The sequence below is a fragment of the Apus apus genome, chromosome 9 (assembly GCF_020740795.1).
Source record: "Apus apus isolate bApuApu2 chromosome 9, bApuApu2.pri.cur, whole genome shotgun sequence".
Taxonomy (NCBI): Eukaryota; Metazoa; Chordata; class Aves; order Apodiformes; family Apodidae; genus Apus; species Apus apus.
In genome coordinates, this window is record NC_067290.1 from 9,398,492 (window position 1) to 9,423,745 (window position 25,254).

A 25,254-nucleotide genomic window follows, 5' to 3' on the forward strand; every position below is an offset into this window, starting at 1 on the left:
CAGGCTCCTCCAGCCCTGCTACGTCAAAGTTAGATGTAAAGGTATCTTACACCTCCTGTGCCCTTAACTGATCTGTCATTGTGCTGCTCTGGACTGTATAGCAAATGGTAGCATGAGGCTGTGGATTTCAGGGCTCTTTGAAAAGCTGGCCTCGAAGCAGAAGGGGAACTTCAGGCCTCCCATGAGACTTGGCTGCCCCTGTATCCCTGGGGAGCAGGTGCTGGCCATGCTGGCAATTCAGCAGCACCTGGGGGCTCCAGCCCCCTCCACCACTAGTCAAATGGCACTTGAATATCTGTCTTTCCCTGCTCACCCTCCAGATGGATGGCAGTCACCAGTAATGCCATCAAACACACTCTGTTCAGAAAACATAACTTTATTATTAGTTGCAATATACATTGTATTCCTTTAAGAATCCTAAACTTGTATATGATTCTTCCCACTGAAAATACATGTGTATGCATATATGTTTTTATATATGTATATATATATATAAATGTATTTTATTGAACTGGAACACAATGGAACAAGAGAGACAAGCTCAGGAAATTACTTGGAAAAGTGTGATCTCCATGGGTTTGTGCTGGCAGTGTCCTAAGGTGAGTGGTATAAAAAGAACAGGCTAAATAGAAAATGTGATGGGTTTAGGCAGTGGGGGATGGTCTCTCAGTGCTACAGGAGGTGATCTGTACAGTGGTTACACGTTGCTATTGCTCAGTCACGAGTGCCACCCATTCTAAGGGCAGAGCGGTCTCCGGTGCGGCTCCGCGCAGCAACACCCCTAAGGCTGGCTGTGCTCCCTGCAAATTGTACCTGCCATTTGAAAATAGGCTTTAATTACATTTTCCTTGGCAGCAGCTCTGCTCATTGCTAATCTGGTCAGTGAAGGAAGGATTCCTCTGGGACACGGTGAAACCTAACTGGGTCAATATAAAGTAGCTTACAGGCAGGGTGAGTGATCAGCACCAGCAGTGAGGGCCGAGCTGCAGCTGGTGCAAACAGCATCTCAGCAGACCCAGGGTGATTTGCTCCTTCCCTCTGTGCTCATCTCCCCACCTGCACACAGGAGCTGCTCCCTTGGGCTCAGCAGTCTGCCGGGAGGTGTGTGCCCAGGGCAGGCTGCCCAGCCTTCCTTGGGGCTTCTTCGGGTAGGTTTCCTTGTGTTTATTTCCTCAGAAGATAATTCTTCAGAAAACTGGCCCAGGGTGGCAGTAGCCCCTGTTGTGCCAGGAGCTTGGGGCTTATTTGACATTTTTATTGTTGTTCTCTCAACTTTTTGTTTGGTAACCGGATTTCAAACATGGCTTCCCCAGGCCACATGCCATTACTGAGCTTAGCTAGCCAGAGGGACAAGCCCTCCCCACATCAACGTAACTGGTTTCCTTGTCTTTCTGCTGAGCTGCAGATGTTTCTTGAGTGAAAGGACACATTTTATCAAAGGCACTGACCACGGACCTTCCTCTGCCTGAAGCCAGGTTGGAGGGAGCAGACGGGCTCTGACCTTCCTCCTGAAGGGTCACTTCCCTCCCCCCACAAAGTGCTTGTCAATTTGAGAAGGGATGTAAAGAATGTGGGCATTGATTTGCTCTTCTTGACTTGCTTGGGAAAAATGCTTTCAAAAATCCCATCCTTAAATCATCATCTTGCTACTACCCCCACAATGCCTGTCACACTGGATCACGCCTACTTGATTCCCCTTCCAGCTGAAGAGGCAGGTGAGGTTTATCACTGCTGTAGTGTTTGTCATCTTGTTGTCTTTCCCCAGCAGCATCTGGCAAGGAGAGATCTTGCTTGGGGAAAAGAAGCTGCAACAAGCCAGGCTGCTGGAAGGTACAGAGCAGGCAATTGTGCCTTGCTCCCTTCCTAAAGCAAGTGTCACCAGCAGCTCAGCAGGAGTTTGTGGGAAAAGCTGATTGCACTGGAATAGTGAATCAAAAGCTGGTGTTGCTGAAAAAACAACAGCTCATTCCTCTCTTTAGAGGCATGAAAATACAAATACAAAAGTGCCTGGATCAACCTGCATAAAAGCTTTCCTGACTTGGGCCCCTCTAGGGCCCCTACAAGGACATAACCTGCCTCCACACATCCTTCATCCATCCACACTGCTGGGATCAAATGGGCCTGAGCCCTGATTCTGTTATTGCACAAAGGTCCCTTTCCTGAATCTTGCTAGACCTGGGGCAAGAGGGGAGGAGAGGTGGGTGAGCCCCATCACTGCCACAGGTAGGATCCAGCCCTGGGGGCAGTGGCATGAGATACAACGATGCTGGCACTGCTGCTGGGCTGGCTTCTCACTGGGGGAGATGTCCCACTCTCTCATAGTGCAATATTCACAGGTGTTTTCTTCTTGCAAAATTGGAGGGAGAGGCACAGGTTAACCCCCTTCCCTTTGGCTAGTGCCAAGAAGTGTACTCAAAACTAGGGCCATCACCCTGAACAAACTGAGCTGCACAGCCATGCTATGGTGCCTATGCAGCTTTTGCTCTATGGATACAATGCCTTTTCTCCATAACTGGTCTTAAGCCTTTCCTTTAGCTATGCTGCTACCAGAGACCCAGGCAGCTTTAGGGTTTGGCTTGTCTGCACCATTGGACCAGTTCACAAGCTCCTCCAAGGCAGCTTGTACACCAGAGCCCCTGGGTGCACCCAGTGCAGCAAGGTAGATGTTGGATGGATGATGGCACCATATAGTCTGCCTTCAGTTTTCCATGCTGCTTAGAGGGGTCAACTTGGCCCCTGTGCTCTGTGATCTGCCCCAGAAGTGCTTGTGCTGATTAGGAAGAGATTGGGGTGAGCTTGGTTAAGACCTCTGTTCACACAGTGGGTCTTCTGCTAAACCAGTGGACCATGAGGACACCCACTGCTAATCCCCACCCACCAGATGCTCTGTGCTTCTCTCTAGCATTATTTTCCGGACATTTTCCAACTGATGAAGGAAAACAACAGATTATGACTGTAAATTTATGGTGAGAGGACTGGATCCTTGTAGGACAACATTATTCCTTGCCAAGAGAAGGAACAATTAACCCCTTCTTTAGACTCTCCTCCCATCCCTTCCCCAGCTCTCAGCCACCTCTATATACATCATATATTACTATATTATCTTAGAACTTTGACTTTGCTTTTTCAGTTTCAGTAGCATAAGTGATTAATTCCAAAAGGAAAAAAAAAAAGGGAAAAAAAAAAAAAGGGAAGGGAATAATATATTTACAGAATAGTTCATTTTGCAAAGGAGATGGGGTTTGGCACTGGGAAAAGCATGGGTTTTCAATGTGCTAAGTGGGTTTGATTGCACATTCCCCCTCTCCCCTATGAGATCCTGCTCTGATGATGAAAATTAAAGAGCTGTTCAACACACTTTCCCCAAGTGCAAACTCACAGAGGATGTGCAGGGTGGTGGGGGAGGTTCTTTATATGCTCCCTCCTGCCCTGCTTGTAAAGGCAGTATCCAAAGGGGTCTGACCTTGAAAACCAGCCTTTCACCTTCAGGGAGCTTTAAGCTCTATTTTTAGCCCCTCCTTGTTATCCAGCACCTTCATACTGCTCAAGGACCAGGGCTTTTAAGGTACTGGATGGTGGGGTCAGGGAAGGGACTGTGCACCTGGAATCAAAACCATGAAGTGGAAGATACTGCCTTCTTTAACATACCAAGAGTTATTGCAGTAGAAAGACACCCCTGTCACCACAGCCAAATCAGAGAAGGGAAAGTGATGGGGGAAGTTTGGTAGGTGAGGGGCATTTCAGTAAAATTGCCCCACCTGGAGACCTTTGATGGCTGCTCCCACAGCTATCAGTTCTTCCCCAGATTAGGGCAGCAGCCATTTACATCACCAAATACGCCCCCCATCCTGTGCTTCTCCCCCCACCCTCCCTTACACTGTGCATGATAAAACATCCCAAGAGTCCCTCTATGTTAAATTTTCCAGAGAGACTTCTATTAAGAAAAGCATTGATTCTCAGAAAACCCCAGAAAGAGCTGCAAAACCAATTGCTCTTAAGTATGGCTGGTTTCTCCAGCTGCTGAGACCTTCTGGCCAATCCATGTTAGTATTTCTGTGAAGACAGAGGTAGTGACCTCAGGCAGCTCTTTGTGGAGGGCATGATAAGCTTCCTCATACACCTGCAAGCAGGGAGAGAGCACAGATTAGCAGAGAAAAAAATTCAGCATGAACAAAACAGCCTTCAGGCCTCTCTGGTCAACACCTGCAGATTTAACATATCCTGCCCACACCTGATCAGTTTTTTTGCCTAGATGTGGCAGGTTATGACAACAGAGAGATGCCATTGGTGGAGCTGGACCTCTGTGAGCAGGAAGGCATTGGCATTGCAACTCAATAACATCTGAGCACCCTCCTGCCCTTGGGGTGGAATAATGCCTGTCCCAACCCTGTGCATTTCTTACTTCCTATCCCACTAAGAAAGAGGAAATACTTACCATGCCCTTGGAGTTTAAAGGACAATGGGGGATGTTCCCGTCATGCCTTGTGCAATTTTACTCCTTTTATACCCAGACTATCCAGTTATTTTTCCAATGATAAAAGCTTTCCCTTGGTCTCTCTGTCTCTCTTTCAGGCTCATTCATGTGCTAACAATTGGTTAATCAGCTGTGGTTCTCTTGAAATGAACAGATGTGAAGTGGTTTTTGTTGTGCAGGGCTTTGGGAAGGCCCCCCTGTACCTTTACATGCTGGGGCATGAGGTAAGGTTGGTGCTCACACAGTTGGTGTTGTTCAGAAGAGCTTTTGGGGTCAGCACTTTGTCTGCTTATGAGCCTTACTCTACTTTTACGCCAAGTTGCTTCATGTCCAAGAGACTGTCTAGGTACACAGTCACTCAGAGGTCAGGCCTTGCCATCACTCATCACCCCTTGCCCACAGCCCAGCTGTAGGTGGTGAAAGGCCACCGTGCAGTGCCTTGGCAGGGCTACCTCCTGGTGAAGGGTCTCACCAGTGCATCAGCCCTGCTTCACCTCCAGTTCTCCAGAGCTCAGCAAGACTCTACCCCTCACAGTCACTCATGTTCAGCCCAACACTGAGAGGATAAAACCCTAAAAGTAAAGAAAGCAAGGTGACCTTGAGCGTTTTGTCCTGACTCTGCACTGTGTCCATCAGTAAATAGGACCCTCTGATATCGCAGAGCTTGTCGGAAGAGCCATGTAGCACCAGGATGGGCAAAGTCAACTTGGGCAGAGCTCGTTCAATTCTGGCAATGGCATTCATCAGCTGGATGACAAAGGAGACCTTCATGCCACCATGGTAGACCAAGGGATCAGATGTATAAGATTCTATCTGGCAGGGAGAAAGAGGTAATTTAAGGTTAGCAATATTTCATGCAGAAAAGATGAAGCAGATCAGCCAGGTGCTGAGAAGCTTCTTCCCTTGGCTTGCCTGGTCATTTCCTACTCTGCCAGGACATCCTGCCATCAGTGTCAAGGTCAAGCTCTTTACTGTGGCTACCCAGAATGGCTCACACCACCTGGCTTACCCCACCCTGTGTGCTTCTTGTGTCACTAGAAAATATTCAAACCAAAGCTCTCTCTCTGCAGGCAAACAATCAGTGATGGACAAAGACTGTTCCCATGGGGGCACCTCCCTGTATTTTTCTGCTCTGCCGTATTTGTCTGTCACTCAAAGGTGACAATCTGTTCTCCAGAGGGTTCTTCAGACTGTGTTACTTGAAAGCTGATGTTCTCTGGGTCCTTATCCTCTCTGCTGAGGGCTCAGGTGTTGTTCTCTTTCACCTTCCTTCTCTGGGGATGAAGACTATGACTTACACCTACAGACAACTGACACATCTGACTGCAAAGCACTCTCACACTGAGGGGTCCTCTATGGGTGCAAAGAGTGCACAGACAAGGGAGCAAATGATGGTATTAGGTAGTAAAGCAAAAAAAGAAAAGAGTCAACAACTTGTTCAGCCAGATTGTGAGAGGATAGAAATGTACAAGAGCTGGTGCAGATAGTTGCTAGGAACAAGTAGCTACTGCAGCAGGAAAATCTACAGTAAATATTTGTATACTGTACATGGAGACGGCCCACACAGCCACTGCCATCTCACTATTTGCCAGAATGCTTTGATTATTGGTTGGTCCCTGGCACAGCCTCCACTTTCTTCCAAGCCTGGCAGATGTTTATAGAAATGATGGTTATTTATAGGTTAGCCAAAACCAGTCTCCTCTCTTCACAGGCATTGGGGCCTGTTTGAATTCTCTCTCTTTGCAGAGATGTGAGGCTTTCTTGGCTGCTGCATGTGCCTGTCCTGAGGGGACCATGGGTGAGAGGTGACCCACCAGGCCACCCTAGGGACACATAGCTATTAGGTACAGGCATGGAGATGCACTGTAGCAGGACAGCATAGCCTGCTTGGTCCCCACCAAGAAGCCAGAAAGGCCTTGGGGTGGATTCTGAATTAATCTCCCTGTGAGATGAGACCATCAGGGTGGCAGAAGGACAAGATGTGGTTCCCTCCTGCTGCAGGGGACATTAATTTGCCAGAGGGTATAAAGCCAGTTTCCCCCCTTGTCCCAAATGTGTTGGGGCACAAAGCACTGGAAATGGAGCTGGCAGTGACCCATGCTGGTGCTCACAGATCTTTCCACATCACCTTCCTGCTTCTGGTCTCCACTATCTCCTGCTGCTTGAAGTCATGATTCCTATCCCTGAGTGCAGCAAGGGGAAGGAGTGGGTGGGAATTTGGGATAATTAGGCACTGGCACCCTTCATTCCTAGCCCACAGCATTGAAGATGGCCAAGTGAGTGCTGTAGAGCCACTCCAACTTGTGCTGGTGTTGCGCCAAGGAAATTCAAGCTGGAGATAAAGAGATCTCTCACCACAGCTCCTAATGTTAGGATTTTATGTACAGTATCTCCTCTTCAAAAAAGCAAGTGCCTCTGCACGCTGAGGGTTTGGTAAACTGTTTGTACAAGGCCACTGCAGAGATGAGATTGTGGTTATGGTAAAAGGATCCACTCTAAAGACATGCTGAGCATCCTTCACTCCTGGTGAAGGCCCTCGGAAGCAAAGAGGCTGAACAGCATGTGGTCTGCGTGGACCCTCCCAGTGCCTGACCACCTGTTTGGTGCAGGAACCTCCACCTACATCCTCTATCCCTGAGGCTGCCCAGCCTGCCTGCTGCCATCCCTTCCCTGCAATAAGCTGCCTCTCAGGAAGGTGCTCAAGTAGAAAGTTCAGCTTTGACTTCCAACTCACCAGCTGCCTGGTGTGGTGTTTCTGGCTCTCCCACTGACAGCTGGATGTACCCTGGTATTTTCAGCCAAATGTATTTGAGCAAAACCACCGTGTTGCACTGGCTACTTAGCAAGTGGCTTCAGCCTAATCTGGGACTTGTCCGGATCTATGTCACAGCGCTGTGAATTGAAGGCAAGAAATCAGGGACTTTTCAGGGAGGGGGAGTCAGGAGGGGTGGGTGGATGGATTGACAGAAGTTCCATTCCCATGGAGTAAAACAGTGTTGATGAATTCATGTGACCTGCCCCCTCCCCAGCCCCAGAAGTGCTAAGAGAATGACCTAATGGCTTTCTTTCTTTCTCTTGTTCTTTTCTGAAGGAACAGGGATTTTTTAGCTACTGAGCAGCCAACAAATATTTCTGTGTAGATGGTGGGAGGGGAAAAAAATAGTAACCCAATCTTAACCCAGATCGATTGAGACTGCAGGGGAGGATCCCGTTCCCAGCAAACGAACAGGAATCCTTGTCAGTGTTAATGTTCAGTGCATGAGGAGAGTGCAAAGAGCAGCTTGCTGGGAAGAGACAGAGAGGGAATGGGCTGTATATTCTGCAAGCTATGAACTGCAAACCCTGTAATCCCAGAACTCCCGTTGGCACACTGAGCTCTGGGATAGGGGGGACAAGTGAGTGAGGGTGATCCCAGGAGAGCCTGCTTCCAGCCACGATCCAGCAAAGGCGCTGCAGAGTCCATCACCACAGCTCTTGTTTCCCTTTATGTAGTGCTAAGACAGAAGCAGCCATCAGGGCCCCTGCTGTATTGTGCTCCCCTGCTTAGAGGTCTGTATCTTCCCTTTGCATTTTGCACAGCAATACATTCATTATAAGGCAATTACAGCCTCATCCTATGTGGACTCTGCAGGAACAAGACTGGAGTCAGGAGGACTATTCCATTGAATTCAATGGCAACTAACAAAGATTAATGGAGTAAAGGGGTGCCCACCCCCAAGATGTTATTCCTCCTTGGAATAACAGCACTTGCTGGGTTTTTAAGGTTGCTTGTTGCTCTCTTTTGTGGTACAGCAAGCAGATCAAACAAACATCTCAAACCATCCTGTGTTTCAGTCCCTACACCCTGAGGACAGCCTGCTGGGAACACAAATTCATCAGGAAATTCTTGGATGATGTCCCAAAAATATTTCTAGATAATAGAAAGTTGGTCTGGCAGGAGAATATGTTTAACATTTAAATAATGGATGTTTCCAGCACATTGTGTGCTTTGAAGCTGTGCGTCTTGAGTCCAAAAGGAGGGTGGAGTGTGCATTAGAGGCAGCCAGAGGACCAAGATGCTGCGTTGTCTTCAGTAAGTGCCTGGAGCCTCAAATCCTGCTTTTCACGTGGCAATCCACAGCTGTGATGTCAGCTGGGTGTTCACTTGCAGGTGTGTGGGCAGCACAGCAAGGAGGGGCTTCTTGTCTCATTTTGAAGACTACTCCTTTATAAGTAGACTCGAATGAAGCAGACCTACGTTTTTGTCCACTGCAAAAATTCCTTGCTCCATGAAAAGGGCAGAGGAAAAACAATGACATTCGAAAGAAGCTCTTGAGACTTGAAGCATCATAGAGCAGAGGGAGCAGCAGCAAATATTTGTGTAGAAATACAACAGAACAACATTTATTATAAACTATGTCCAGTGGTTGCTGTGGTGATTCATAACATCAGCCCAACAGCCTACATGGAAATGCTCAGTGAATATTGTGCACCAAATTAAGAGAGCTCACTGACAGTTTTCTAAATGCATTCTTATATGGGATGTCCCCACATCAGCACTTTTCTCCTATAAAGCTATATAGTGTAGCACTAGTGTCTTCCAGCACAGGATCCAGCTGTTGGAGGTGTATTTAAAACTGCTGTCCTTAAGGACCAGCTGCAGCACAGAGCTCAAGTGCCACTAGACACACCAGTGCAGGAGCAGGCAAAGAGCCACGTGTCCCAGCCACACTTGCTCTTCAGGTAGGGGGTAACACTCTCAAATTCTTCCCCTCCTCCAGAACAGTGATTGCTTTTATCCTCTAAATGCAAATGCAGAAGTGAGAATCTTCCTTTGATTTTAGTGAATTAGTTCTCTAATTTAAATATTTTATCTGAATTTTATACAAGTTAGAGCAGCCGAATGTAATTAAGAAAAGGTTTCTATGGCTTGATTGGAATCAGCCTTCTTCCCAAGTATATATTTTGTGCAGCCTCATATGGTACTTAAGAACATGTCATATGGATCAGTGGATGCAGATGAGCTTACTCCTTGCTCATCCTGACAGTTTCCTAGAACCTACTTTGTCTTCCTTTTCTCAGTTCCTTGGATCTTTCTGCCTCCCACCCAGTGAAATGTTATGCTCTGTTCACAGATAAGTGAACTAAAAGTTGTCTGACCAAAAACCTCTTTGGCAGAACCAAGAAACAACCCTGAATGCCTGGAGGTTATCCTGGGAGACTCTCTGCTTTCCAGTTCAGCAAATGGGTGAGTCAAAGAGGTGGGATATGCTGAGGCTGATATTGCCTTGCACTTACACAGCTGCTGACATTGTCTTTGCTGCTGATCCTTGCATGCTGGTGGAGCTGCCTGCCCAGAGGAAGGCAATTTATTGACTTCTACTTAAGATATGAACTGCATGAACTGCAAGAAAAATGACAGCATCTGCCAGTGAGAGGTGAGCTGATGTGGGAGCTCAGGAAATACTGACGACTACACCAGTGAAGCACTCGTGCTTTTGACACAGCTTTTGGTGCCATTTTCTATCCTTCAAGTTGATTTCTAAAATACACCAAGTTCTTGGTCACTCCCCTCTCCAGACAAGGCAACTTAGTTCACTTGTAATTGAGCTGTGGTGGAGGAGACAAACACCCTTCCAATGTGCTTTCCAACACAACCATAGCACAGGTGTCTGCATTCATATATATGGGATATAGATATATTTATCTATAAGCCATATTTTTCTCATAGAGGAGTATGTGTCTATTATTCTGTGTCTTGTAGCCAGAGTGGTTGTGAAGGGAAGAAGAGCTGATGTCCCACGGTGAACCAAGCTCTTCCTGCTAGGTGTAAAGTTGGTTCCAGTGACTTCAGAGATGGTTCACCTTTTTACACCATCATAGATTTTACCCTTGTGATTCAGTAAAAAACTTTTTTTTTTTTCTTTTAAAAAAGAAGATAAAAGGCATTTGGGTTCTCACCTCCTTCTTGTTCCGGGAAATTGCACTTGGATCTATGGATCCTAATGACAGGTTTGGGAGAACAAAGTTGAGCACTTTTGCTGCAAAAACCTGTGGGAGAGGAAAGCAAACAGTTAAAGAGCTAGTTAGAGAGATAACACAGAGGGCCAAATCCTGAGCTGATGGGAATCAACACAGAAGTTAAATAGTTTAGAAATGCCAATTGACATTGGAGAAAGATCTTTCCTGTATTGAAGCATTTATCTTCAAGAGAAAGTGTTGAAACTGCTCCTGGAATCAGGGGGTGGGTGTCCTGGTCTGAAACACCATCAGCCATCTGTACATGTGCAACAGCACAACTTTGTTGTACTTTCCCTTTTTCTCTTTCTCAAGTTAATTTCTAAAAAGGCACTTTGATAGGAAAACACCATTTCTAGACTTTGGAAAAGCTGGATTTTGCTGTTTTATTGCCCTTTCCTTGTGGCCACAGCTCTGATTTCAGGCTGCAGTGCGTGAGCAACGTTTGGTGCAATTTGCCTTGACTACACTCTTTTTTGATAAGCATATTCTCCAGGGAACCTGTAAATAAACAACTGCAAAATGTGCATGCATTGGCTAAAGAAATCCATTGCTCACTTGTCTCCTGGGAACAAAACACAAAAGCATTAAGCAGCCCAGGCTTGAAACTGCTGGCAGAAGCAAAGGTAATATATTTCATTTCAATAGAACTACAAGCACGTTGATACCAGGGTTCTGCTCTGATCTTTGATAGCTGTCTTTAATTACATGAGCACCACTTAAGTCAGAAAATTAGCGTTTGCTGGTCTGTTTTATGGCCCTTTTATGTTCACAGCTAACACTTGCAGACAGGCTGTCACCTATGTTCTTGGTTTCTGCTGAATTCTAATCACTTCTGGAGCACTTCCTGACATTTCAGATTGCATATGATACATGACAGAGTAATTAGGATATTAGAGGAATAATACAAGGTTAAAGTCAAAGTCATTCCAGAGTGAAAAGCAGTAAAGTCTCACAGCAGATTTAAGAACATGTGTGTACCTTGGGTTGGATATGCTAGGAACCAGGGTCACTTTCTACCAGTACTTTGAGCCCCTCACTGGCTATGACATTGTGTCAGCAAAATTCATTTCTAATGAGGTCTCTGGAGTTAGACCAGCAAAATAACATATCCACACTGATGCAAGCTTGAGCTTATGATGCAGACAAGCAGGAATGGGGTTTTCTTTGTTTCATGCTAATTCCAGGGATGGAACATGAGTAAAGATCTAGGGTGAGTTCTTGTGCCTCCATAACTGCTTACAGAAGAGGAAATATCTTGGCTTGAGATGTTAGCTGATGTTCTCTCAAGATCTATTTAGAGTATTGGCCACAAGATCCAGACGTTGGTATTAAGGCCATAGGTATTTAGGTCCGAGATGACGCATAAAAGTTGGCACGTTTTTTTTAAGAGGGGGACTTTGCTTCCTTTTTATATTTGGCTGAAGAAGGAAGGACATCATCCCAAATTCCAGAAGCCATGCGTTTGATGGGGAGTCCAATCTTGTCTGTTTGGCATGTGTGTGAATATTTATATTGCCAAGGATCTGCGATGGGGATTTTGCAGAATGAGCATAAATTTGAATCTTCCTCTCAAACGAGCAACAATACAGCAGCCTAACAATGTGCTGAAGGTGAGGAAAGTGTGACAAGGAAAGGAGAACTACATCCATGCTCTTTCTCAGGCTTCTCCTTGTTGGGAGACAGGCTAGACACACTTTTGTCAGATTCAGCATGGCCATTTTTCTGTTCTAATATATGCTTATCATCCCAGCTCCACAGCCTGCTGATGACCTCGCCTCCGTGACGTGCTTTGGAAATGTTCTTCGAGTTTTTGCGCGTGTCTGGAGTTCTGCCAAGCCAAGTCACAAGCTGACTGCTAAACTGCCACTGAGATAGGGCTGGCTTCTGACCACAAGCATAGCATGTACTGTCCTGGGCTGCTGATATCGGAGAAGTCATTTCTGGTGTTCAGATGTACAAGAGAGAAGCACCAGGCCTTGCACACAGGCATTTCAGATGTACAACTGCTTGTGTGAATGCACTTTCGATCATTTCAGCTACAAATGAGCTGGATCAACAAAAATGTGGTGCTTGAACTGGTTAAGCCAGCCAGGCTCATTTCAGGCTCATCTGACTGAGCTGAGAAGTCTCTGGAAGAGACCAGGTTGAGAGTAACTGAACAGTTTTATCAGGGAGATACATATATATTTATATATATTTATATATATATGTGGGATATGCTTTTGGAGCAGCTGTCTCCAAAGTTGGATAACAAGCCACCCTTACATATGTTTGTCTAAACCTGATGACTGACTTCACTTCTAAATGGACGGAGCCACAATAAGAGTTTTTTGACATAACTCTTTCTTCTAGATAGGCTGAATGTTTTAGAAAAATTTCTCTGCACTGTTCTTGGGTGCAGATTCAGCCTGAATGACTGGGAGACCCTCAGGTACTGGGACAACATGGTGTCCAATTGGGTTGTAAAGCAACAGATCAGCAAAAGTACAAATAGAAAGCACAAAAAGGAAAGAGAGAATCTTGTGTACTTAGTCTTTAAGGCATAGACCGAGGGTTTGCATAGGATTAATCACTAGGGAATACTTCCTAAGGAATTGTCTGGCTCACCTGATTTCAAAACATTCAACAGCAGAAATGCAGTGGGAGATGCTCTTTTACCCTTAACACTGCCCTTTGCCAGCATCTGTGACTCACGTCTCTGCATCCTTTGAAATTTTGAAGACTGAGAACCAAATTTTGTCCAGATTAGCTGGGAAGAAAAGGGGAAAGGCAGCATGATCCCTCCATCTCCACTGGATTTGCAACTAGGTGCTTCTGTCAGGACACAGGATTTACAGGACACAGGCACAGATGACACTGTGCTTCTGCAAAGAGCAGAATTTGGTTTTCTTGCACGTTGTCTGCTAACATGCTGGGTTTCTGCTGCTGCCAGGGCTGGCTGGGCAGCCAGGGAAGGGATTTCTAACAGAGACTGAAGGACCCAGTGTTTAATCTGTCCCACTCTTATTGTTGTCTTGTTTGTATAGGCCAAGGTAAATTCTTGCTCAACTGGAAAATTCCCCAGCAGAGATGAATGCAGTGGTCCTTGGGAAATGGCCCTGGGCCGAGAAGTCATACCAGTTCCAAGGGAAAACCAAACCCTTTGTGCCTCAGAGGCACAAACACCAATAAAATGTTTTTTGGCTCTCAGAGAAAAAAAAAACCAAAAAAAACGCAGAAGTGTTTTCAGCTCAGCTTTATGGGAAAATGTGTCTTATGCAGGAACACACTGCCTGTTCTCCTTCCTCTTGCAAATACTTTTTCAACTCCAGGACTGATTTCAACTAAATGTGACAGAGCAAAGATATTTCAGGAATAATTAATTTTTTATTAACCGATTTTTTATCTATGTAATAATAGATCTGAAACACAAAGAAACTCACTGTGCACTTGTAGAACTGCATGCAAGAGACTGTCTAGGAAAGAGACCATGTAATAACCTCCAAAATACTTCAGTTAGAGAACAGCATTTCCTACAGTGAAATAAAGCAATGCTCTGGTACAGACCTACAAGAAACCAGACTAGAGTAATACTAGTTCCCACAGAACTAGAAGAGTCCTCACTTCAGGAAGGGTTTAGCATCTAGCAAAAGGCAAAGTTCTAGAAGAAGGAAGATCTTTTCATACTTTCCTTGACATGACTAGAAACACAAGGCTAATAGATTCAGATTTCAGATCCAGACTCTGTATTTTTTTTTTCTGAATATTTATTATTTTTCCCTCTCCCAAGTAAGAAAAAACAGGGGCACCTGTGCTTGTGGGACCCTTATGCTGATTCAGGTACAGCCTCACCTGTGAATAATCTGCTGCCAGCCTAATAAAAGCACACTGGTGCTCTGGTTCTCAGTTGTAAAAGCTTTCCTGGATGGTATGACTTCAGGATTTGCTTCCCCTATGGAAAGGAGAGGGGGGGAATGTACTTGGAATGAAAATATTGACTGGCATCCTGGTGGTGCAGAACTCGGAAGGATTTTGCGTGTTCAGGTTAGAGATCTTCAAGTGTTTCCTTCAGCAGAAGAATGAGGTGATTAAAAAGCACCTTTTGGTGCTTGTAATGGCTTGTGGGGTCAGCAGATGGCTTTGGCTTACAACAGGATTATACTGAGAGCTGAGGCAATCTGTTTCCTTTCTCTCAGAAGAATAAAAAGCAGGAGAAACAGCTTAGAAGCAGATGAAAACAAGAAGCCAGTTTGAGGAGAAGAGTCGGGGGAGAAAGGATAAAGGCAAGAGTCCTGTGGGAATGAGATGGTTTGTCCTTCCTGCTGGCTTAGCCAGTCCTTCCCTTTCCTTCCAGCTTCTTTTAGGATTGTTCTTTAGTCTTTTAAAAATCCAGACAGGAGGGGAGAGCTGAGAGTCAAGTTGCCTTATGGGGCCTCCCTAGGGAAGGGCAAAGTGGGCAGCACATATTTAGATCAGAAGTAGCTCTGGAAGGGAGGTGTGAATGGGAGGTAAAGCCTAAGTGCAAACCAAAGAATATGGTCTGGACAAGGACCAGCTATGGGATCAAGCCATGGGATGCTGGTGGGGCAGTGAGGCTTTAGCTGGGAGACTCCTTTGAGGTTCATGAAGCTTTCCTAGGATTCAAGAGCTCTAGTTTTGTTTAGAAACTGGTCATCCCCCAAATGCCAGAAATAACCCTGGCCTGACTTAGCCAGCAGCCTGTGTTGCAATCATACCAGACTCTGTATGAGTCAGGAAGAAAACTGTAGGAGCGGAAGGGAAAGGATGGCACTGTGTGGGCTGCCACAGGGTGTGGTGAAGAAAGTACAGTCTGCTACCACCTCCTGAGGTAGCATCGTTCTCCAACTCTCATTTAAGTAAGTTTTTCTGGATGAGTTCAGGATTCACTTCCCCTCTGAAAAGTAGGTGGGACTGTGAGGGAGGCACTTAGAAGAGAAGTGTTGACTGGCAACCTAGTGGTGCAGATCTCAGTGGGGTTTTGCATGTTAAGGCTTGAGATCTTAATGCGTGTCCTTCAGCCGAGGAGTGAGGTGACCAGGTGCAATGTGGGTTTGCTCTTACCTTGATGGGAGTGGCGACTTCTGGGCTGGCTACGACTAAAGGAGAGATTAACAGCATGCCTGAAAACTCGCTGGGTCTCTCACTAACTGTCAGAATGGAGATGGCTCCCCCCTGCAATGCAAAATAACAGCCCACAGCTTAATACAGGTATCAACATCTCATTTATATAGCAATCTTATTACTGGAAAGGTTGTAGTCTAAACAAGCAAATTATTTCTGCCCCAGTGAGAGTGCAGTGTGGTCAGTGAGGAAGGCTGGAGGAGCAGGGTCACTAGGAGTGGCTGTGGTTTTTTTTGGGGGGGAGAAGAGACCTGGTTTCTGATCTTATGCTGTAAACCCTGACATCCCCCTGAACTCAATTCTCTGTAAAATGTCTGTCAGCTCCCTAGGATGCCTTATGTCCTCCTCAGTTAAAAGGACTAAGAAGAGTATGTCTGAAGTGGTAGTGCAGGTGGACTTGAAAATTAAGTTGAGGCTTTATCAGTGTGACAGACTGCTGCTGTGCAGGGAAGATGTGGTTCAGCCGGGCTCGTCCCGTGCTGGTGGCACTGGTAACTTGGGCAATGGCAACGCCGCCACCCAGCATGCCAAAATCTTAACTAATTACTGGAAGTTAAATATTCTCCTCTTCAGTGTCCCCAGCCCCTCCAGCCTCCCAGTGCTGTGCCCAAGGCCTGACAGTGAACACCCAGCCCATGGCTTTGAGCTGAAGGCCAGCCAGGCTGAGCTCTCCTGCATGAGGACAAGGGCTGGTGGTGTGAGGGGCAGGGCACAGGAGGGACCTGGCTGGCTTGCTGGGTAAAGTTTGCAGAGGATTAGTTGCCAAGGGAAATATTTGGTGAACTTCCACGCTGCTGGAAACAGGGGCTTGTTAAATGGAGCAGCAGCAAGAAGCATCTCAAAGACCTCACTGGGAAATTAGCTCCTTGTTACAGAGGCTTTGGAGCACAGCGAGCACTTCAGAGCATGCCATGCCTTCTTATGCAAGAACACTTGTTTATCTGAGCATGGCCTGAATCCTAAAGTACTTATTCATTTTCCTCTCCTCCGGGAAGGCAGGGAGAGCAGATCAATGACATCAGTGGGAATATTGCTAGCTTGAATGAAGGGATTTGGCCTGTGCTGTCAGAATCAGACTTCAGATCTGTTCACCAAATCAGTGCCTTTGTTTTTGCAGCCCTAATCCCTGGTACATTTTCCTGTTAGGTTGTTTAATGAAATGAGGCTACAGGGTATTTTTGTGCTTCATCCCCTAGCTGCTCACAAAGCTTTGAAGGGCTTAACCTCCTGATTACTGGTGGAAATGAAAGGAGAAGCCAAATGTTGCAGGGAGGTGGTGGGACTTACCATGTACCCAGTATGAATGAATGATCGTATCATAAAATAGGGCCCATTGTTGCAAATGGTGCTAATTAGGGCCGTGGTCCAGGTGGAAAAGTTGAGGATTGATTATACTCAAGGCAGATCTCGTGGGGTAAGGAATGCTGGCAACTTGGGCAGTGAATGAAGCAGTAGGGAAGGTTGCTTGTAGTTCTGTTTTTCCTGCTGTGGGCCAAGTTATTTCCTGCCATCCACAAGAGTGCCACCATGCTGTGTCACATGGCCTGGGTGCTGCCCAAAGTGGTAAAGGATGGTGCTTACCATGGAGTGCCCCAGAATGAGAACGGGCAGCTCAGGGTGCTCTTTCTTCATGAGATCAATGTGCTGCAAGCTGTCCCTGATGAAGACATGGAAATCTGAGACAACCATACGATCCCCCTCGCTCTGCCCATGACCAACTGTAGGGGAAAAGGAGAGAACACATCCAAGTCATTCCAAGCAGTGGTTGCAATCAAGAAAGGCTTTAGCAGAAACATGCCTGTTAGTGTCTTAACTTGACCTTCCCTGCCGTCATCTCTCAAGAGAAAGAGTGCTGCAGAGATACAGAGGAAGCACACAGAACATTTTAAAAGTGCCATACTGTCCATGATCTAGTTTTAAAAAAATTATTATACTCCCCTGTGTTTCTACCTGCTCTTCAAAACTGAGAGTACCAATCTAATCTCTTGCAGCTTTCAACATCAGGGTGAGGAGGGCAGAAGGGCTGTCTTGCCTCGCTGTAGGGATGGCAGGTCCCTGCATCCTGGTAAATCAGTTTTTACCCCACAGATCATAGCTGCTGGGGCAACTGTATTGAGCCAACTGCTGCAGAGAGTCTTGGCAAGAAACAGAAACATTCTGCAGACTAGATATGGTTGATATAAACTTAATGGGCCATGGACACAGCCTCTTCCAGTGTCTGGAGCATAAGCTTTGCAGAGTTCTGCCTTTTCTCATTGCTACCCTGGAGCACCGGGTGGGCTGGAAACCTTCTCTGAGAGGAGGTGAAGCCAAGTGATAGTGGTTGCAACAGCCCGCAGAGGGAAAGTATCAAGTGGTGTCCTCCCCCTGAAGAAGTGTTAATGCAAACTGCACTGCCCCTGGATGCTGTTAGCTCATTCTGTATCTGGGAATTATCTTGTATGATCAAAGGGAAGGGAAAGCCTAATATGGGAGATGGTGAGTTGCTATGGGAACAGCAGCATCCGTGGCAGAGGTGGAGCCAGCATCACTACAAACACAGTCTAGGCAATTTTGAGCTTGCAAAGGCTTGAGATTAATATCACCTTGGGGAAGCAGTTTGCCTGTTTACCTGACCTACATGTTATTAACTATCACAAATTTTTGCAGAGCTTTGGGGGGCTTATTAATAAGTAAATGAACCCACCTTTGGACCCTGCTTTTAACTATTAAACTGCTGTTCCTCACTCAGATGGAGCAATGCTTGAGCAGCAGTTTGTCTGCATGTATGGTAAAGGATGGCTGTGCAAGACTTTGCTTTGATGCTATCCCTGCTCCTTGTGTGGGGTTAGCCAGACAGCCTTGCTAGGTTATGTTCTTCTATTTTATTATTTTTCTTTCTTCTCCTCCAAGAAACCAAACTTACTCAACCAGAGAATGAGTTTATTGCAAGTTCGAGTCTCTCAGCTGAGAAAGTTTCAGGATGAGAAAATAAGACCTCTTCTATTAGATGAAAGACACAACCAAACATCAACATAGTCATGGATCTTGACATGTTTTTTATCTGATCTTTTGCCTTTGGAGCTATTAGGAAGGAAAGGTCAGGTTCATCCTTGATGCAAAGCTATTTGCTTTGGGTTTTGCTGGGAATGAAGCTGACACAGTGGTCCCACAATGCCACAGGATGCAAGAGAAAGGGAATTGCCTGTACTCAGGAACTGGAACTAACCAAAGGCTGCTCCCCACCCAAGTGACACAACACCCAAGGGAGACAATAGAGAAGTGTCACAAGAATCACAGCTCCATGAGTTCCTCATCACAACAGGGCCCTGGGGCCCCTGGTTTCAGTGGGGCAATGTGAGGTTATAACCATGAGATGCTCATCTGGAAAGTGCTGTGATTGCCAGTGCACATCCACCTCACACACTTGGCTTTCAGAGCCTGTACAATACATTTCCTGTCTGGATGTCTTCATATTTAACTTGTGTGGTTCACTGCTAGAATCATGTACCTGTAGTGGCTCAGTAATTGAGCATTCCAGGTTGTGGGTACTGAGAAAACTGTGGGCAACTTTTCCTGCACGTGAGCATTTAAAAATGAGAATCTGAAGCACTTTTTTCCAAATTGCCAATCTCAAATTAGGAGCTCTAGGCCTCCATTTCCAACCAAACACACCACTGCAAAATAACATACTCTGCTCAAGTGAAGTCTGAATAAAGGCTGCAATGATCTGGCCCTGTATCTAACAGCTATGAAGTTTTGCCCTCTATTTTCTGTGTGAGCTTGCTCAAACTGTAGCTCTGCCACCATAGAGATGAGCAGTAACTCATGATCCATCAATTGTGTTGGAAAGCTTGACTTCAGAGCACGATTTCACCTATTATTATAGATCTTGCAAAGCTGCACACCTCTCTTGGATGGGACAATACTGACTGGCTCTGCAGGAAGACAAAGCTGAAGGTTCAGCAAAGAAATGTTTGAGGGTTTGAGGGCTCTGGGGAGTGCCTTATCACCATGTAGGTACCATTCTGATGCATAATGGATCCTGTGGCCCTGTAAATGCATATTTCTACAAGTCTCTACATTCCCCAGATCCCACACCCTCTTGTGCTGTGAGGCTTGGCTGGCTTTTGAAAGCATCTCCAAAGCAGCCAGATTCTTCAGCTGACATTGGCTCATATGCTTTAAAAAATGTTACATCCTGGTCAGATTGGAGATAAGCTGAGGAAAATGTAAATAGAAAGCACAGTGCGATTCAACCCTCCCTTCCCTTCAGTAAAGGCCAAATGGGAATGGCCTGAAGAAGCGAACATCCCAGCTCTGGGCTTGCTGGGCAGATTCCTTCCAATGAAGGGAGCTGTGCTGGGTCCCCACCAGCACAATGCTTTTTTGCTGGGGCTGTGGGGCCACATCATAGCTGAAGAAATATTTCTCATCTTGCCCACCTTGAAATATGGGAGGAATTTTTCTTCTAAACAGAAGCTATACACTACGTGTATTTCTTTCTCTTTCCTAGTGCCAAGCCCTCCCAACAAAGGCACAGCCCAGCACTGCAGGCTCAGGTGTGGACTGAATTCCTCCTCACAGCTTCAGCAGGAACATTTTGCTATGGAAGATGAGGTGACAGGGGAAATGCAGGGTCAAATGTTGACTTCAGCTATGCTGCTGTGAATTTACTGATTTCAGTTCCTTACAGTTTACAGCCAGAAGAGAGCAGAAATTATGGGCTATATTGTTTTTTCAGCCTTTGCTCCCTATTTATTATGGAGAAGCCATAAAACAGAGAGAAAGGACATGAGAAATCTGCTCAGGGAGCAGTAATTCTACAGGCAGAATCTGGATCTTGACTTTTCACATACTTAGAGCTTTCCAGCTTTAGGGAAAAGGGAATGGTTTGGATCCTTTTTTATTATAGTGAGGACACCATCACACATCTGTGGGGTAACACGTTCTCTATAACCAACTGGTGGTAGAAACAGAAGGAATGCAGGGCTGGACTCCTACCTTGAATCCACCACATTGTTTTCCTTGCTAGATCCCTAACTCCAAGATTTTGAAGTAGGAGACACAGGAACAGGGAAGGTTAGGAGATGGTCAGGCACTTCAGGCTTACTGCTCCCCAAGGAGAAATATATTTTGAATTGCAATGGTGCTAACACAGGAGCACTGGGACTTTGCAGGAGTAGTTAAAGGTGGGAACTGCCACCACTGCCAAGTCAATGATCCACCAGCCACAGCAGAGGAGCCACTCCTGTACCATGGAGTCCCCCATCACTTGGACAATAATTGTCTCACAGGGGTCCATGGACAAGGCTGTAGAGTCTGATTCGAGTCCCAGAGGAGCTGCTGGAGGCCAGAAAAGGTGATTTTACTGCTTCAGCTCTGGCTCTGCAGCAGCAGGCAGCTGCACATTGCACTGCAGGCAGTGGCATGCAAAGGAAGCATTTTTGTTAAAACCCACACCAAGCTCAGGCTGAAGACCCTCTTCTTTCTCTGCCTCCTTCATCAATAAGCTTACTGGAGTCTGACCAGTCCCTTTGAAGCAAATGTGTTTTGGAAAAGGAAGTACTTACATGAGTATTATCTGTTTATTAGCTTTCTAAAAGTTTTGTTTTCCTTCTGAAGGCACCTGTCTCTCTTTTTCTGCCTCAAATTGGAGGCAGAATGGGCTCCTCAGTGATGCTGGACACTGCAGTACATGGGAAGGTGAGCCCACCTCCTTTTTTGTTCTCACCTTCCAGCAGGTGATGGTGCTGGAGAAAATACTACATCCTCCCTGCTGCTAAACTGTCTGGGTTAGAAGAAAAACCCCAAAATTAGAAGATCTCATAGATGCTTTCACTCTGCAGGTGCCCACGTGGAGAAGCAATGCTGGGTGCTGAGCCCTCACAAGGGAGATGCCAGTGACAGCAATTTGGGTGGCTCTTCTGGTGTGCAGGGTGCACATGTACCAACCTAATCCCACTCCCGTGTTTTTTCCTTAGCTTGTGGCAGCTTCTTCAGGTGGGGTCCTGGCTGTGGTAGTCCACAACCTACCCTGTGACCCTGCTGCTATGGGAAGAGATCACTTCAGTAGTTCCCTTTAATATCCAAACCCCACAGACTGAGACAGGGACCATTGTCTGCCCTTGCTTTCCTCTCTGCCCTACAGGAAACGCATTTAGACCTGGAGGTGAAACTTACACTTAGAGCACAAGATAAAGCATCTCCAGTTTTCAGGAATATTTCAGTTTTGGAAGCCAGTGCAGCAGCTAATTAAGTGGTGTCACAAGGCATTGTGGCTGATGTGGGTATATTTATGAGATCTATGGAAACTCCTCTGAGCAAGGACTACTCTTTTTTGCACTTGTACAGCACCCAGCACTGCAGGCGTCACCACAGACCTTGGCCCAAAGTTCTGCAAGATCAAAAAGTAACTATTAACTAGAACCCCAGCCTGTAAGGCAGCACCATTTTGCAGAGGAGGAGACGGGAGAAAGCACATGGATGGGGAATGTGGGTGAGACAATACACAGGACAACACTAATAATGGGTTTACATTGCAAATGTTGTATGAAGCCTTGATTTTCTGCTTGGGTGTTTTCTTCAGGTTTAATGACAAAAATATTAATGAACTAGTAAACACTTGAAATTGTTGATACAGTTCACCACTGGAAAAACTATACTTGTTCTGTAAGAAGTCAAGTACACATCCTTTTCGTCAAGTGAGCAAAGCTCATTAATTAAACATACTGGATTTCAAAGCTCTCAATGTTTTAATTATTTGTTTAACAAGCAGTACATGTAATCCACCAGTCAGACACACAAACAACTGAAAAAAACAGGAAGAAGCTTCAAAGCAGGACAATCAACATCTGGAAAAGTCAACACACTGTGCCTGCATTGTCAGTAACATATAAAGCAAATGTTCCACTGGCAGAACAAATACACACAGGAAGCACCTCTGAGTTCATTCTGCAGATTCCTACTCAACAAAGCAGCCTCCTTGCCCTGAGAACAGACTTCACACCAAGGGAGCCTGTTCTTTTTCCCATCTCCTGTCTTTTTCCGCACCCCAACTAAATCAAGTCTGATGCATGGAGGGCATTCAGTAGTGTCTGTCCTTTGTACGTCCATATGCTTCATTTTGATTGCAAATGGAGAGCAAATGCAGGACATGGACCCCTGAGCTAGGAGAAGCAGGATAAGCTGTCTTAGGATTTGCCATGCTACCTGGACTTTGACCAAGTTGCCACCTAGGTCAGCTGCTCTGCTGCTCTGTATTTTGTAGCTCAACCTTGGAGATGAACTTTTCAATGTCCATCTGACTGAGCCTTAGCTGTCCACCATCTCTCTCATCCTCTCTGACAGCTCTGGTTTCCACAAGAAGAAAAAGCAGTGCTTAGGCTGGAAGGGAGCTGTGGAGTGCTTCAGCAAAGCCCAGGATCTGGACCACCTGGAGACAGGACCATGGGGCACAGTGCAGAGTAAACCTCCTCTGCAGTATTTGACAAGCTTGACACTGTGAATATTTCATATAAGCCTACGGTCTAAGGCTTTTCCAGAAGTACTACTTACTTATCAGATAGGAAGCATTAGGAACTACATGGAGAGGGTTCCCCCTCACCACTGCTTCCATCTTTATGTTCCTCTAGGATCTGAATTACAGCTCAGCACATGCTTACCCTTAGTAATGTTTAACCTCTCTTTTCTGGGTAGTCCTCAGCATTCCTTCTTTCACACCACCTGTATAGACACAGTGAGTACTCTGGGTTTTCCATGACAATAAGCACATTATAAAACCAGTAGATATGGCTCCCAACAGAAGTATCTCTCCACCCTCGGTGCTTTACGGAGCACATAACTAAGAACTCTAGATAGATTCCGCCTCTCTCTTACAAAGAGTCTTGTCCTGCACACGCAAGTCCAACAGCTTCCCTCTTCCTTCTCAAGGTTAGGAAAATCATTTTTCTTTCAGCATTTGCTGCATAGTTTTTATTCACTTGCCTCACACAAAGAATGCAGCAAGCTGAAAGCCTTCTCCTCCCACAACAGAGACACATTTGCAGAGCTGAGATATTTTTAGAATAGTGCACACACAGAGTTATATTGTTTGGTCTCTTGGTTAGGAAAAAGAAAAGAGAGAGGCCATTTTTTATACTAAAATTATTTGAGCCTTATTTCTGGGGAGCAGAGAACTGGTCATCTTGCTGAAGCCATTTAAAATCTCTTCTGTGCTCCAGAGATGACAAACAAAATGACCTGGTATGTATCAGAGCAGTTGTTAATTCTGTCTGACAAGGCAAACTGTTTCTGTCCATGCTAAGAGCCAATTCATCTATGATGGATACAAGCACAGCTCTTTGGCTTTAGAAGACTTGTCCTTTTCTTAGGCTGTTGCTGAATTTGGCTCTGAATTGCAATTCCTTAAAAGTCTGCCTGGAACATCATGTTGCTCATCAAAACATACTGAAAAAAGCCATCTGATTGTGTTGCAAGATAATGTGCTCTTCATAGGTTGCATTTACAAACATCAGTCGCTGTGGCCGGACTGGAAATTTAAGTGTCTCCTGGGGCACCACGTAATGAAAGTGGGCAGGACAGTCTGAAAACCTGCACATACCACAGTCACTTCCCATGCTGCCCGGAGCAGGGTAGCTTTGCCATTCCTATCACAAAATCAGGATGCTGCTTTAACGTGGCTGGTGGAAGCAAAGGTCCATGAAAGAGGAATATGGAGCCTGTTTCCTTCTCCACAAAGCTCTTTCCACTTTCTTCCTTATCCCTTCTGCAATGGCACCTCCCAAGCTAGCCCTCAAGAATCTGAAAGCAAAAGATAGCTGAGGGGACTGTCCTTCTCTACCAGGCTACTGCAATCAATGACTTGAAAACACTGCACAAAGCCAGTGTAAATGGTTGAGCAGCTGTTGGATTCCTCTGCAAAAAGAGTTTCTTTTGGTGATGCATGAAACAATTCCTATGTAATCTCTTTTCCCATAGGATGAAACTCAGAATATAAATGTAAGATATATAATCAGTGAGGCACTCTAAGGAGTCTTATAACCTGGTAACAAGTGATTTTATTTAAGGCGCTATAAACATTTTTAGCTGTTATTCTTTCAGTGTTGCACTAAGATTTTGCCCTCTTTCATAAGAAGCAGCTAACTCTCTGCAATATTGCTGAGGTGACTTTATTTAGCATCAGAGTTGGTCTTCAAAGACTTATTCTGGCATGACATAGAACCAATATCAGTGCTCAGACACTAGAAAAATGGCAAGGACTTTGATGGAGTTAATCCAGGGTCTCCCAGGTTCATTTGACATATACGCTGCTGATCTTTTAAGAACAGAGAAGAGCCTATTTTCTGCTGTCCACAGATGACTTAAGATACCTCTCTGATGGTAGCAAGAGTTTCACACTCACTGGAAGAGGAGAGTAGCCAAGGACAATCTCCCTGCTATTTTAATTTAGCTTTAAAAACATATATGTATACACATATATATATACACACATAAATTATCTTAACTTGTTTTAGTACCATAAAATGAAAAAAGAAAAAAAAAGAGTGCAAACTTCTGTTTTTCTGAGATGAAAACAAGGCTGAAAGTCCACTTGCATTAACTTTCTGATCCAAGCTGCATCTTCAAAACAGCTGGGGCACCAATTCAAGATGTCAGGGTTTTGAATAAAAAAGCCAGTG

General features: G+C 45.5%; 1 protein-coding gene across 4 annotated transcripts in view; it reads right to left on the reverse strand.

Annotated features, from left to right (window-relative positions):
* Positions 1–360: 360 nt before the first annotated feature.
* Positions 361–25,254, reverse strand: part of MGLL (monoglyceride lipase) — a 96,650-nt gene continuing 71,756 nt past the window's right edge. For all 4 annotated transcript variants that reach the window (XM_051627676.1, XM_051627679.1, XM_051627678.1 and 1 more), the window contains 5 exons: positions 17,177–17,313; positions 15,536–15,646; positions 10,415–10,504; positions 5,072–5,287; positions 361–4,120 (listed from right to left, as the gene is read on the reverse strand). In XM_051627676.1, the coding sequence (XP_051483636.1) occupies positions 3,995–4,120; positions 5,072–5,287; positions 10,415–10,504; positions 15,536–15,646; positions 17,177–17,313 (680 nt within the window). In that variant the 3' untranslated portion in view covers positions 361–3,994. The remainder of the gene's footprint in view (positions 4,121–5,071; positions 5,288–10,414; positions 10,505–15,535; positions 15,647–17,176; positions 17,314–25,254) is intronic.